The following is a 15066-nucleotide window of genomic DNA, read 5'->3' as shown; positions in this document are numbered from 1 at the left end:
CAATGCACCCCAGAAACTTACTTCCTCCTCTGTTACATTGTTTCTAAGTAATATCTCTTGTTTCAAATTTCGTTTATGTTGTTATCTTACCTTCACAGCATCAGAGACGAACCTGTGTTTGCTCGAGAATTCGCACACACTAGACGGATAAATTCTTAAGAGCAATCTTCTAGACATCTAAGGTTTTTTCTAGACATCTAAGGTTTTATTTCATAGAATTATGTTGTGCTTGTTCACTCTTTTGTTGACATCCTTTGACGATATAAACTAACAAAATACCTTCTTTTTTTTGTTTCAGGATTTAAACTTGGATTAATCATGTTAAATCTTTGTTATAGAATCTTAAATTGTTGATCTATTGATATATCATTAAGGAATAAACTCTCAAGTATTATCACCATCTCTTTTTTTTTTATAAGCTCCACCATCCTTATTTAGTCTCTCAAGTATATAAAAATAATAAACTTTAAAGTATATGTTAACAAGACAACATAAAGTGAGATAAATTTTCATATAAATGTTTCGCAAGTGCAACTCAAATGACAAAAATGTCTATATGAAAATTTGATATGCTAGAACTAAGATTTGAACCTATAAATTTTAACTTCTATACACTTAATGTGTAAGAGTAACACCACCAGACTCTTTAAAATAAAAATTAAAAGTATATAAAAACTATTTATTATTTTCACGATCATACATAAAAGATTAAATTGGAGGCTTACTCAAATCGTTGAAAGAATTGCACATTTTTGCCAAAAATAAAAAAGAAAAGAAAAGAATTAAACATTAATGAGTTGTTTCATGAGGCTCTTGGGAATGATATCACCGAAATCATATTTCTTCTAGTCACAATTTCTATAAAAAAAAATTATTGGTATAGCTCAAATTTCTGTCAAAAAAAAAATATTGGTAGCTCTAATATATGCCACTTTGTCTATCAAATAAATAAAATAAAATATGACACTTTGTTGGGACACAAAAGTAGTTGGGTGTTATTCATATTGGATCAAGAGTAACTTTATAAGTGAATTGAATATGATATCATTACTTAAAACTTTAAAACACCAATCTCTATTATTTTATAAGCAATGTGAGACTTTTACCTCATGAATTCGCACTTGTTACACTACACACTTGGGTGTGTTTGAAGAGGAAGGAGGAACTTATATTTCTCTATAATTTGCATAGAAGTTTTTTTTTTAAATCAAATAAGTGAGTTTAAAATCATGTTGTTCTTTGTTTTTTTTTTTTTTTTAAAAAAAATCATATATAATTTAAAATAAAGACTTAGACCTCCAAACCCAAACCCTCCCAAACAGACCCTTAGAAGGGATCAAGGAGCATTTCACCAAAATAAAATGGACAAAAGATCAGATACGGAGCACAAGTGACTGAAGGGCCATCACCCCCAAACTTTATAATTTTTTGGAGATTTGTTTCATAGTCTCCTACATTGAAACACCCATAAAAAGATACTTCTGATATGTCCTGCAAGTAAAATAAACTTATGAGAAGATGTATTTTAATTGGTTCGGCAGCTCAAGGAACCGCTAAAGCAGTTACCAATTACTAGTGTTTCCTATTATATTTATTTCCAGTTAATGTCTCATGTTGTTTGCATCACTCATGTCTCATGTTGTTTGCATCACTCTGCTTCGGTCACATAGCGTTGTTAGTGGTGTAAACGGTTCAAATAAAATCGACGAAATTAAAAATTAAAATCGAAAAAGTATCCAACCTAGTTTGCTTCGGTTCTAAACCAAACCGAGCCGACCTAAATTGATTGGTTTGGTTCGGTTCTTGTTTTTTAATTTTGAGTTCCAAAGAACTAATAGACCGAACCGATGATTACCTCACCCCCCTATTTTACTAATAATATCACTGATCATAACGTTTCCATTAGTCCATTCGTTTCCATTCACATTATCTCATCATCGTCTCATCTAATCATTCACACCCACTGTACGTGTTTCATTTATCCCAAAAAGATGAAGGTATGTTTTTATTTTAGTTTGTTTGATGAAATTGTTTTAATTTGAGTATGAAATATTTGAGTACGGATGGAATACGATGATGCTTAAAATATGATGAGTTATATTTTCGGCCATTGCTTGCAATCAGCATTACAAGTGATTGGCATATGCAAATTCTCCAATTAAGAGCACCCATCAAGATTTTTCATAATTTCATACAATACAATTTAAGAAAAGGCAATTGAGAGTTTCTCTCCACTGCTGCAGAAATAACCATAATCCATCAGAATAATTAATTGAAATCTCTTATTCTACTATAGTGTTCAATCTTCATTGAAAAACAAAGCACAATAGCAGCTCTGCTCTTGGGAGAGAATATACTCCCTTCGAAACACCTTTTGCATTCAAACTGTGACTTCGTTTCCTTAGGAGAACCTCCAAGAAGCTAAAGCACACATGGAAGTATGATTCCTAGAAATAATACTACCAAGACTTCAAATGAAGATGGAAGGAAAAATTACTACTTTATTGTGTTTGAAACTTGTTGGAGAGTCCATTGAAAACAAATTATTTCAGGTGGTACTTTTTCTGATGAGGAGTCATTTTAGTAGTGTAATCAAAATTGTTAACTATGAATCTTCACACCTATAAATGAGTTCGTACACACTTTTGTAACTAGTTTATGTTAATAGAATCTTACAAGTTTTCATACTTGTGTGTAAAGTACAGATTTCCTCCCAAGGTTTCTGGCTGAACCAATTATGGATCTTATCAATGAACTTTTTAAATCTCGTGGCCATTAACTTTTCGATCTTATCTTCCTCATAAAAGTGGCCATCATTGATCTCCATATTCTTTTTTTTTTTTTTGTTACCATTGATCTCCATATTCATCTTCTTGTCTAATCCACTTTATCAATATTTTCAATTTCTTTCTTGATTCTTAAAAATTGTTTTGAAAAATTAAATTCAATCATAAGAAAGACCATTTCTTTTGAACCTTCATTTTAGGTTCGCATCTTTTGCATTGTTTTTAGTGTGAATTTGTTTCCACAATCCTTTTAAAAAGCAATGCTGCATTTTTATTTTTTTTACAAGTTACAACAATATCTTCCACCAAATAGAAAAAAACTCAAGTCTTACATGAAATAAAAGTTAGCCATCACTAGAGTTTATTAAAAGTTACATCCTTCATCCCTTAGAATCACATATCATTATATATGTGTACACGAATTTTGTTTAACTTTCTAGCAAATGATATTGTTGGGTCTCCTTAACTCTTCATAAAAGATGGATAAAGTTTCTCACTTTGATGCTAAGTTTGGGTTTATTAATAAAATTTTGGTTACTAAAAAAAAACTCATGCACCAAATCCAATAGTATCGTATTTGAATAATTTCATAACATAATAGAGACCTTATGAATAATTATATTTCTTAAAATAATAAATGAAAAAGCTAGACATAATACTAAAAATATTTTATCACACCTTCAAAAATATATTATAAATATTTAGTAGTGAAGACGTTCTCTAGTTTCACACTTTAGATGTCTCATATTACATGAAAGAAGTTGTTAGCGTTTTATAGATGACTTTGTTCTTCTTCATTAACAGTTAGCTCGTGTCATGAAAATGTTGAACAAACTTTAAGACTTTGTTTACGAGTTTGGAGGGAAAAATATGAGAGAGCTTTGAAAAACGAAATAAACAAGTGGAAGAAGTATAAGACTTTGATAGAGGAGAGTTATGAATGGTTCATTTTTTCATAATACAAAATCCTTTTAATTTGGGGGAACTCAATAATTGCATTAGAGGATATTTTGGAGGGTTTTTTTTTAGGGTTTATATGATTTCTTTAAATTTAATGTATGTTTTTATAAAATTCTTAAAATTTAAAATATATTAATCTTAAGCATGAATTTATCGTTCAATTAAAAAAAAATACTCTGAGAAATATAAAAGATTTTTCAATTTCCCCGTATATTTGTCAACACCTTTTTCTACATCTTCACAAGACGAGCTAAATGACAATGAAGATGAAGAGCAAAGTCATCTATGAAGATGCTCCCAACTTCAACATTTTAGGAGGGGTTTTGGAAGGATTTTGAAGTGGAGGGCTAAATCTATATTTAAAAAACAAGAATTAAAGAGCAACATAATAAATATTTATATTATACTTAAAACACATTTAATTGATTTTAAAAAATATTTTATAGTGTCATAAATTTAAAAGAGAAAAGTAAGTCATCCTTTCAAAACTGTCCATCCAAACATAAAAATGGATCATCTCTTGCTCTTGTGTTCAGCCATCTCTTATGTGCTTCTTCAAACAGCAAAGAGTTAATAAATAAATAAATAAATAAAAGGTAGAAGTTTTGGATATATATATATATATATATATATATATATATATAGAGAGAGAGAGAGAGAGAGAGAGAGAGAGAGTTGGATGAACGACTAAGATGAGAGCAGAGTGGGTGACATGAGATAATGTGCATGAGAGGATCCATCCTGGTGGCTACTCATGTCTCACCCAATAGACTTCACACAATCAATGTCTATGAGATACAAAGATTGCACTTTTGGCACATAGTAATTGCTCGCAAATATCTAAACATCCCATCAATAGTTAATTACAGTTCACAGCGTTCTTTAAATCGGTTAAACCAATTTAAAAAGTGATTTAGCCGATTTAATAAGTGACAAACAACGTTCTAGTTGTTATTTAGGCGTATGTAAGCAATTGCTAGGTGTCTAACGAGGAACTCCCATGAGACACTATTGTCTAAAAAAGTCTCAAACACTAACCATAATATTGGGTATGGTCCATATAACCAAAAATGCTCTTTTGTTTTTTGCACAACATTTAATTTGGATCAACCCCTCAAACAAAAAAAAAAAAAAATTTTTGGTTCAAATTAAAAAGGCCTGTTTTTTGGACGGGCTTGCTAAGATCAAAATAAGTTGGGCCGGTCTTGAAGTAGTTTAGGCCCAACAATAAGCCCAAGTCCAATAATAAGCCCAGGCCCATCCTTGTGGCAGGTAAGCCTAGAAGAATGACAACAACTGTTTTGTTTTTTCTTTTATTTTCTTTTTGTCAATTATTAAGGAAAAGGGTGAAAAAGGAAACACAATAGTTAAGGGACCCTCAAACCAAAAACTGTGATCAATCACCTAACCCTTATATTGGCAATCCAACGGCTAAGATTCTCTCTAGTTTTCTCATCCCTTCACGAAGGATAAATACACACAAACACATTAGAAAAGAGTTAGAAGACATAACAGAGAGAAGAGAAGAGAAGAAAACAACCCTCAAACTCTGTTTCAGTTTTTGCTTCAAAGTACATAAACAGAGAAACTTGTTTCATTAGAAACATTCTCAGAACAAAGTTTCACAAATCTAACAACATAGAAGAAGATCTTGTTGTTTCACACATAACCTTTTTCTTCTTCTCTGAATCCAATTTTTTTATCATTGTAAGCCTTCTTCTTCTTCATCTTCTTCTCATTTGAAAGTTTTTTTCTTATATATTTCTTCTCTTAATCTTCTTCTTGTTCTGACACTTTTTCTATGCTTCTGTTACAGATAAACTTCTGCAAAAAAAACTGCTTTTTGAGGCATAGATCTTAAATTTGGAAGCAACCCTTTAAGACTTTGGTATATCATTGTTCTCTGCTGTGTTCTGGAATTTTGATCAACCCTTTATCTAAATCTATTGTGGTTAACGTTGTATGTTTTTTGTTGTAGAAATGGAGACAGAAGAGAGGAACCAAAGAGCATGTAAGGCAACAGAACCAGAGTTCTTCTTGCAGTGGGGAAACAGGAAGCGTTTGAGATGTGTAAGGGTGAAAGATCCTCGGATTTCAACTAGGCTTAACGGTGGTGTAATCAGAAGAAAGCTTAATTCTGGAGTGGAGAATCATCGTTCTGGTGTTACTGAGAAAGAAAGTTCTCATCTTCATCATCATCAACAACAACCTAATCGTCTCACAAGGTTGTTGAAAACTACCATAACAAATGGATCTTCTCAGATTCCTCTTTATCTTCATCTTCATCTTCCTGTTTGGTTCCTCTGAAAAAAAAAACTGGATTTTGGTTTGTGAAAAATGATGGTGTTTCAGTCTTGTTGTTGCTAAAAAGAAAAACTTTCAATCTTTTCATTCCTTGTTTGATTGAGTAAAAGAAAAAATGGTTTTTTTTGGTGTTGTTGATTCAATGATTCAATGTAATGATGTTGTTTTCATTTGGTTGGTGGTTAATGGGGAATTTTCTCAGTGAAGATAAGCATAAAAGAGAGGGTAAAAATTCCATTTTTTCAGTGTTTGTATTCATAGAAAAATAAAGATAAAAAAAAATGATTTTTTGTGTTTTAATGATGTAAAAATTGATTTGTTTTTGCATACCCAGATGATATAAACTTGTATTCTGTTCTTTGATGGATTTTTTTTCAGAAGGGTATTGGATCTCTGATTGCTACAAAAATGTCTGAAATTTTGATGTTTTTTTTTTCAAATTTTTATGTGATTTTGATTGGAAGTTTTGGTATGCAGGAATTCGGATGGAACTATTCTACGACCGGCGGCCGGAGATAACAGAAAATCGGCATCACCGGAGAAGGAAGATCGATACTACACGACGAGGGGGTCAGCAGAGGACACCGGTAAAGGCACTTGCGATGTTATCAATGGAGAAGAAAAAGCTCTTGTTTGGCCTAAGCTTTACATTACTCTCTCAAGCAAAGAGAAAGAAGAAGATTTTCTTGCCATGAAAGGTTGTAAGCTTCCTCAAAGACCCAAAAAGAGGGCCAAAATCATCCAAAGAAGCTTATTGGTAAGTTTCTTTTTACTTCAAAAATTTGATTTTTATGTTGTTTTTATTATGGTTAATTGGGTTTGGATCTTGTTAATTTTCATCATCTTATGTCTAATGTTGTCCACATGTTTGTTTGGTGTTTGTTTACAGTTGGTAAGTCCTGGAGCATGGTTGACTGATATGTGTCAAGAGAGATATGAAGTTAGGGAGAAGAAAAGTAACAAGAAGGTTAGTGGTTGTTGGTGTTGATGTGTTAATAAAGTTTAAACCTTTTTTATTTTATCTCTTAATTTTAATTTTTTCTAAATATAATTTTTGGGTTTTTGATGCAGAGGCCAAGAGGATTGAAGGCTATGGGGAGTGTGGAAAGTGATTCTGAATGATGATGATTATTATGCAAATATTTGAGAGGTTGGATCTACTACAACAACAAAGAATCTAAACTATTTTGGGAAGATGGAAGATGATGGTGATATTTTGTTGAGTTGATGATGATTCAAGTTTTTTAAATTTGCTTTCTCACAATGTTTTTTGTAAACAAGTAAGATCTGATCTTATCCGATCCATTTCAATCAAATCAATGAAGAAAATTATTTTCTCACTTGTCATTGTTCTTCTTCTTCTTCATCTCTATCTCTCTAATTTTACTTTATGGTGATTGTCGATTGATGAGTAAAGATACTATTCCATTCCCACCAAGTTTTGTTTTATTTCTCTCTAGCGTGTACTCATTAATAATCAACTTACCTTCATATTTCAGCAACCCTCTTCATCATATTTTCTTTTCTATATTTTAATGAAGTTTCAATTTCAAAAGAGGCACAAGATTAAAGTGCATGAATATCCTATGACCCACCTTTGCAAAAATTTGGCCGACATTGAAGAACTGAAATGTACCTTTGGATATAATAAATCATACTGTATGATTTTTTGACTGTCAGAAGAGCTTGAAAACAATTAAAGAGATGGGGTATGAAAAAACCAATTAAGGAAAGGAAAATATGCACAAGATTAGTGCAAGCCTCTAGCAGGCAAATATATCCATAATTTCAACTGAAGAGTATGAGGCTAAATAAAGCATGGATCGTGGTGTACTTGAATCTAAATGATTTTGTTGTCTTTCTTCTAGTTAAGCACTAGGTAAAAGAGATCTTGATAATAAAATGGTATGTGTGTGTGTCACTGTACTTAGACCATGTGGGTGTCTAGATTTATACATGTATACTTTTGTACACGAAATCTTTTCTACCAATTGCTATTTTTAGCTTAAGGTTCAAATTAGACAAAGTAGCTTACATGTGGTTTTTAATAGTCAAGATTTTGCTGATCTTTACATTTATTATTTTATTTTTACTTTAATATGCACAATAAGCTAATAAATTTTGGATTTACGTTCTGGAAAGTTATTTATAGCAAATCAAACCTATAAAGAGTTCAATCCCATTTTTCCTTTTGCAATTAAAGAGGGTTTATTGAGGTTTCAGTTTTCTGGAATGCAAATCTTATTCCCTGATTCTCCCATTTTGAAATGATAAACATGGTGATCTGGGAAAGCCAGATGATTTGACTGCAGATTTCCTGACAGTAGGGAACCCAAATCCAAACAATTCATGGCCATTGCAAACTTGCTTTAGACTGCGAGCCGTGAGGCAGAAGCTACAAATTGAATCTTTCAACTTTCGCGGCCACGGTGAAAACTTGCTTTAGACCGCAAGCCGTGACGCAGACGCTACAAATTGAATCTTTCAACTTTCCCGGCAAAAACTGCTTTCGACCGTGATGACCACCGCAGATCTAGACATACACTCAATGTGTAAGGGACGTAGGCACATCCCCATGCCACCAAACTTTCAATGACCCATCAAAGCTGCAGCTTGCATGCACAATATCTGGAAGAGTCTTTCAGTAAAGGTAGTTGTAAACATGTGAAAGGTGACTAAGTTAAAAGTATCTTTTTTTGCATTCTTATATTCCTTTGAGCAGCAGGATTTGAATAAGAAACAGACGGTTGTGATTTGTTGAATCATCCAAATAAAGTATTTTAGGGGCATCACCAGCACCAGAAATTGATCACAACAAGGGCAGCCAATATTTTGTTTTCATACACAATTGGACAAGATATCTACCACTCAAGTTCTTTGTTGGATATAAATGGACAAATTATATATTGTTTATCACTTTGCACTACTAAATACAAAAATTGACCTTTTTGGCTTTGTAAAAATCATGCGGTGGCTATGTAATACTTGAACAAATTACTAATCATAAAATTATCTGAGTAAACAATTTCAGAAAATAAAATAATAAAAAAAGGACTGTTCACACTCTGAAGACAGCTATACAAACGTGTATGTTTGAAGGTACCATTTTCAATTTGCTAGCTTTTTGAAAACGTGCTGTACCAAAATGACATAATTTTCAACCCAATGATCCTTCGTCTATGTCAAATATCTCATTCGGGACAATTGCAAGAAAATAAAAAGTACAGTTAATTTTCTTTTTATTAAGAGTTAGTACATATTTGGATTCATATTGAAGTTGCCAAATATTTTGAGAGCCACTACGATTTTAGCAAAAGCTACACTTAACAAAATTTAGGTGTGTAATTTTGTCAAATAACCATACCTTGTTAAAATATCACTTTGATATAATAGTTTCTAAAATATCTCACAAGTTATTTACACGATGAGGCATAATTAGATGTAATTCAACTCATAACTTTAACCATACATAAAAAATAACTGTATTGGCACAATATCCGGCCCTGGACAAGCAAAAAACTGTTGTCGTTTCTTAAAGGATTATAAATTGTCTCAATTCAACAAAAGTAAACATGGAGGAAGATCTTATGATCATTTTGTACAAAGGATACGAGTCGTCGAGAGACAATTAATCTTACACCATTTTAACGTCTACATTTATGAGTGTTACCCACAGAAATCGCTATTTGAGTTGTCATCATATGTATTGAAAATATCACTATATTTACTTGTCTACTTCTCAAGGCTTGTCCTCCTCGGAAGGTGGATGACGGAAAGGAATCTGTAGCATTTCAAAGAGAGAGGGATTAGAACAGAAAGAACTTATCATAACAATCTGGTATTTTAAGTGTCTCACTCGGTACTTCTTTTGACATTTAGCAAACTTGATTACAATCCAGGAATGAGTTGGTTGCTTTGAATATAATTTATGGGAGATTAATTTATGAATGAAGAAAAATGACGAATCTTGGAGACAAAAGTACAATTGAACTCAATTACTTGATGAGTTTTGGATGAGTACCTCATGTCCACCTTTGATTTGTAGATGTATCAATCAACTTGAGGCTTGGCAGCTTGGAGCATCTCAACAATGAGAGTCTTAACATCCCTAAAAGAAAAGCAATAAATAGTTATTTATCAGCATAATTTTTTTTATTAAAAAAAAACAGCATATTGTAGGACGTACACACAGCTTATATCAAATATGATGTCTTACTTTCTATCTTCTGCAGGTCGAGGGAAAGGCACACGGAGCTTGAATTTATCTCCCTGATAACCAGCCTAAAAAAAAATGATTATTTTAAATGAAACGTACACATTCAGAACTCAGAAAAAATAGTAAAAGAGAAATTGAACATTGAGCATAACTGCAAACAAAGTAGAAAATATTATTCGACTGATGTTATTGAAGATTTCTTTATCCAATTTGTAGGTGATTTTTAAAAAAATAAATAAATAAGTAAAAATACTGTCTAAAGGTATGGCAAATAAACTAGCTTAACTAAATGATATTAGAAAAACTAAGAACAACAATACCTTAACATTGAAACCTAGACGATCCAAATCTATTATGTCAGCAAAGTCCACCTGCAGATGATCAATTCAGTCAATTTAACAGTTGAAATAAGAGTCGCCTTTCTTGATCATACTATATACTGTACAACGGGCAAGGGGACATACCGGAACTGAGGTCCAGTGCTGCACAATCGCTTTAGTATCTTCACCGTGATCTTTGTTCATGTGCGACTGTCAAATAAAAATACTTATATTAAAAGAGAAAATTTGGGTGGTTTAAGAAATACATTGTAGACATGCAACATATGAAAATCAGTTAGAGATTAATACCGCTACTGGCTTGGAAAACTGAGCAATGGGGTCAACTTTTGCTGATTTGTACTCATCTCCGGTAAACTCTGAAGTCGAAGACAAAAAAGTAAGCAAAATATACTTGTATCAAATAGATAAAACAGAAAATACACATGAAATTAACTTATGGTTCATAGATGGTACTTGCTCGTTCCTGAAGTAATGGAAAGATATTTTGATGTGCACCAATAAAAAATATTTTAATTGAAAAAATTCTCTTTAAAATGCAAGAATTCCTTATATACTCTTTTTTATGCATGCTATTCTAAAACCAGATAACAAGTACAGTTTTCAATCAAAGCAATTGACTTAAAAGACAGTTTTTAATAATGCAATATGATGCAGAACACACCACGCCAGCATCAAGAAATCAACAGCTTTAGGGCAAAAATTAATCTCATTATTTTAGTTAAGTTTTGATTTTGGCGTTGATACACTCTTTGCTCATTTTCAGAAAAGTTCATGTTAGGAAAGGTTTGTCCTGCTTTACAGCATCCACACAGCCGCAAAACAAACTCTAGCCTTCAAGGTATCAACTATAATGTTTGTAACCCTATGTTTACATGATAATATTTTATTTTATTCCACTCATTAAAAGGGAAATGTTTCATACTATGGAAAGTTAACTGTCTCTTCCCTTCCAAACATATCCCAGCATTAACAGCAAAATAACCAACAAGAGTAGTGAGGTTAACAAACCTCCTGATCCTAACAAAGCTGTGGCAACACCTGACACAAATCGTACAACTTTTGGTTCAATGCGTACAAATCGGAAGTCTCCAAAGTCAACCTTCATTACGAGTAGTTCATTTATAGTTGTTAATTTTAGAACAAGCAGAAGTCACAAAGTAAGTTTCAAAGAAGAATGATGAGCAAAAGTTACCCAAAACGCATTGGGATGTCTCGCCAAATATGCAGCTCGTATGGCCTCTTTATCCTTTTCAGGTACCTGAATATAATTTCAGGACTATATTTAAACTTCTGCCCCTTCGTATAATGATTCTATTATTTAATGACTGTGTAATCCAATCATTTGATAAATAATAGTAAAAGGAAATGAAAACACAAAAAGAAATAATGTATAACTACTGGAAAATGAACAGATGACTGTAACTTACAAAGATAGCATCACCGTGGATAGTGATCACCAAATCAGTCCTATCTTCAGGATCTCTAGCCAAAAGCACTGAACATTTAGGATTAGCCGCTAAGTCCTGCAAAGTACAGAAAACAATACTCTAGCAATAGAAGCAATCTTTTAATTTGTTTGTGGTCTAAAAGATGTTCTCATGAATTATAACTGTTAAGATGACCGGGAGCAGGTTGAAGACATGAAAAATAAGATTTGAAATTTAATTCGAGACCTTTGACAAGCCTAAGTCAATACTGTGTGATGGATGGCCATTTATACAAGTTCACAAATTCGACGTCCTATTTCCGATGAAGTCAAATCTAATCTTTGAGTTTTTTATATTTATCATTTTTTAACAATAAACTTTGAGGGAAGAAAATAAAATAAAATAAAGAAAGAAACCTTTGAATGAACTGCCAAGTCGCTCACTGCTAATATAGGACATCCATTTGCATCACATGCAAAGTCAACCATAGATCCTGATGGATAACCGTCATACTTCTGCGTGTCAAAAATAAAAGACAAGATGAGAAGGAGGCAATCAAGTTGTCTGCCAATTACTAAAACAAAATTTCATGCAGTATATGATCAGAAAGGCAGTCAGTGAAGATTTCAATTTAATGGCTCTGTCAAGCATGAATTTTACTATTATTAGTACTATTACTATTACTATTTTTTTTTAGTTGTTGTTGTTCATAGGGAAGGGTGTTTACAGTTCCTTGGGGTATGAACAAAAGTAAACAACTAAACTTTCAAACCAAAAAAACTTCAATATCCCCATGCCTCTCTTATTTGATCAATCCCAGCATTTGTAATGTTCAAAGATGTTTTCATCTTTTTCCTAGTGAAAGCTACTCCAGACCAGGAAAGTTAACAGCCATATTGCCACCATGGCACCATAATAATTTACAGTTTAAATAAAAGCAAAAAAGATGATTGCATCTCATGAATTACACTTAACAATAATCATGTAAACTTGACATAAGATGGGGAAAAAGGTAAAAGCAATCAGCTATACAAATCAGTGTAAGGGTAGGACAAACAGAAACCTTCGAGAATGTGGAGAGCGTCCCACGTAGACTACGATCAAGGACAGTTCGAATTTCTTCAACTGGTGGAAGTCTTGCAGCTTTTTCCTGCCACAATAACCCCATTAACATAAATCAATCTTCCTGAAATTATACACATTCAATTTTAAACTACCAGCAAGGGATTTTAGCTTCTAGTTTATTAGAGTTTCACAACTAAAATAAGTTTCAATTTTCGCTTGCATAATTTTGTTTATGAAAATACAGCTCCTAAATTGACAGAAGCTAATGGGAAATTTAAATATGAGAACTTCTACAAAAATCAATGAAGGTTGACTTGCAATTAAACATATACTAGAAGTTTTCAGCTTTTAATTCTTCATTTCATCTAATAATTTGTTTCCCAAAAGTGCTTCTAGATAAGTGCTTCCAGAGAAGTGAATTACAAAATGGCTTAAAATACCTGATGAGCTTGAATTAATTGAAAGACATCATCTTTTTTATTTTTAACATCACCAGAGGAAACAACCTGATTCATAAACCACGAATCACATTAATTAATTAATTAATTCATAAACTATGATCATCATTGAAAACATACAAAATATGTAATAAAATTCAGTAATTATGTGTAAATTTCGAATTTTGAAGCGACCCAATTAATTATTATTCAATAGGTTCAAAGAAAAAAAGGGTAAAAAAGAGAAGAGTGAAGAAATAGAGGTACCTGAGTAGTGGATTGGGAAGAAGAAGAAGCCATTGAAAGAGAGGAAGTGAAGGTGAAAGAGTTTGGTAAGAAAGAGATGCGTGGTTTGGGGGAGAAGGGAAGGGCATTATGGGGAATTGGACGAAAAAATGTAGAGACTCTTGTCAATGGCGTCACCATAGTCTTCATCTTGCGGGAACACTGCAACAACTGCACCAAATTTTTTCTGTATATTCTAATCTTTTTTTGTTCTTTCTCAAATTTTTGTTTTATATACTATCATAATTCATAAGCTACTTTTTGTTTGGTTTTCTACATTTGTTCATGTAGTATAAAAAACTATATAAGTATAATGGTTTTTTTGAAAGAAAAAATTAGAACCAATTGAAAATTATTTTATAAAATTTAAAATGAAACAAGTGTATGAGTTCATAGTTAGAAAAATAATACCTACTAACATTTGTCAATAAAAAAATTAAAAATAACATAAACAATGCATTTTTTTAATATGATCTTACTATGAAATAAAAAATAAGAGTGTTTGGTTTGAGTCCATATAATCATTTTTTATTTATGTGGAATCAATCAATACCAGAAATCATCAAGACTCCAGTTTGTTTGATGTAGTTCAGTTTAAACTACACATATAAAAAAACTAAATTAGTCTCTGCTCAATGGTTTGGTTGTTATACTCATATAAAAATCCACTTTTAATAGTCTATTTTCACTTGTTCACGATTTGAGTTGCTCAATTTCTAATTTTGAAAATATAGTACTCAATTTTTAGAATTTATTTAGAAACAAATCACATATATAAATTACCAAGTAGTGTTATGGAACATGATCAACCATTATATGGTGTATGTTTGAATGATAAAATTTGTTGAAAAAGGTTACACGTTGTTTGGATGACTTGTTTGTTGAGCTATTTGAAAAATTTGAAATGCTAAACAATTTAAATTACAGAAACTTGTTATAAAGAAATTACTTGAATCCATTAAATTAATGTCATGGTCATGGCTTAAAACAAATATGAAAGGATAAATTATATTATGTGTTTGGGGTCATTGGTTTGAAAGTAATGTTTAATTAATATTGGTATCAGTTGTTGTTTTGGTGTGGAGCTACTAAAAATGCATTACCACACCACCTATGATTTGGGGTCTTTGGTTAAAATGGTCAAAAACAATAAACTTCAAAATTTCACAAATGAAGGGCTACTAGCAATTTTCAGTTTATTTTCCTTGTTGTCCAATTGAATTGGGAACAATTACTCGCCCGGAC

The 15066-nt window shown here is 31.9% G+C and overlaps 2 protein-coding genes across 3 annotated transcripts; one reads left to right on the top strand and one right to left on the bottom strand.

Moving 5' to 3' along the window:
* Nucleotides 1-5247: 5247 nt before the first annotated feature.
* On the top strand, nucleotides 5248-7390 carry LOC146909352 (uncharacterized). Of its 2 annotated transcripts, XM_085727460.1 has the most exons (6): nucleotides 5248-5453; nucleotides 5563-5634; nucleotides 5725-5971; nucleotides 6528-6807; nucleotides 6940-7017; nucleotides 7122-7390. In XM_085727460.1, the coding sequence occupies exons 3-6, from the start codon at nucleotides 5727-5729 to the stop codon at nucleotides 7170-7172; spliced, it is 654 nt and encodes a 217-aa protein (XP_085583586.1). In that variant the 5' UTR covers nucleotides 5248-5453; nucleotides 5563-5634; nucleotides 5725-5726; the 3' UTR covers nucleotides 7173-7390. The 2 variants fall into 2 exon arrangements, with proteins under 2 accessions (XP_085583586.1, XP_085583585.1); XM_085727459.1 differs by lacking the exons at nucleotides 5248-5453; nucleotides 5563-5634 and having other exon boundaries at nucleotides 5709-5971.
* Nucleotides 7391-9485: 2095 nt separating this feature from the next.
* LOC146909351 (FMN binding protein) lies at nucleotides 9486-14026 on the bottom strand. The gene is made up of 13 exons (XM_085727458.1): nucleotides 13804-14026; nucleotides 13540-13605; nucleotides 13098-13184; nucleotides 12451-12549; nucleotides 12035-12130; nucleotides 11800-11865; nucleotides 11616-11706; nucleotides 10896-10963; nucleotides 10731-10796; nucleotides 10587-10637; nucleotides 10267-10331; nucleotides 10072-10158; nucleotides 9486-9831 (listed from the first exon to the last, which is right to left on the bottom strand). The coding sequence occupies exons 1-12, from the start codon at nucleotides 13969-13971 to the stop codon at nucleotides 10101-10103; spliced, it is 981 nt and encodes a 326-aa protein (XP_085583584.1). The 5' UTR covers nucleotides 13972-14026; the 3' UTR covers nucleotides 9486-9831; nucleotides 10072-10100.
* Between the last annotated feature and the right edge of the window lie 1040 nt (nucleotides 14027-15066).

This window comes from Medicago sativa, chromosome 7 (assembly GCF_051527215.1).
Source record: "Medicago sativa cultivar Bolivia chromosome 7, Bolivia_mono, whole genome shotgun sequence".
Classification (NCBI taxonomy): Eukaryota; Viridiplantae; Streptophyta; class Magnoliopsida; order Fabales; family Fabaceae; genus Medicago; species Medicago sativa.
Note: the sequence above shows the minus strand (reverse complement) of the source record. Positions and strands in the feature narration are given on the sequence as shown.

Excerpts from the sequence above, each read along its gene's own strand:
- LOC146909351 (XM_085727458.1), bottom strand. The coding sequence starts at position 13,971 with ATGAAGACTATGGTGACGCCATTGACAAGAGTCTCTACATTTTTTCGT. Across the intron at positions 12,550-13,097 it reads CGCTCTCCACATTCTCGAAG|AAGTATGACGGTTATCCATC; the intron begins GTTTCTGTTTGT and ends TTTGACACGCAG. Across the intron at positions 12,131-12,450 it reads ACTTGGCAGTTCATTCAAAG|GACTTAGCGGCTAATCCTAA; the intron begins GTTTCTTTCTTT and ends TGTACTTTGCAG.
- LOC146909352 (XM_085727459.1), top strand. The coding sequence starts at position 5,709 with ATGTTTTTTGTTGTAGAAATGGAGACAGAAGAGAGGAACCAAAGAGCA. Across the intron at positions 5,972-6,527 it reads CAACCTAATCGTCTCACAAG|GAATTCGGATGGAACTATTC; the intron begins GTTGTTGAAAAC and ends TTTGGTATGCAG. Across the intron at positions 7,018-7,121 it reads AGAAGAAAAGTAACAAGAAG|AGGCCAAGAGGATTGAAGGC; the intron begins GTTAGTGGTTGT and ends TTTTTGATGCAG.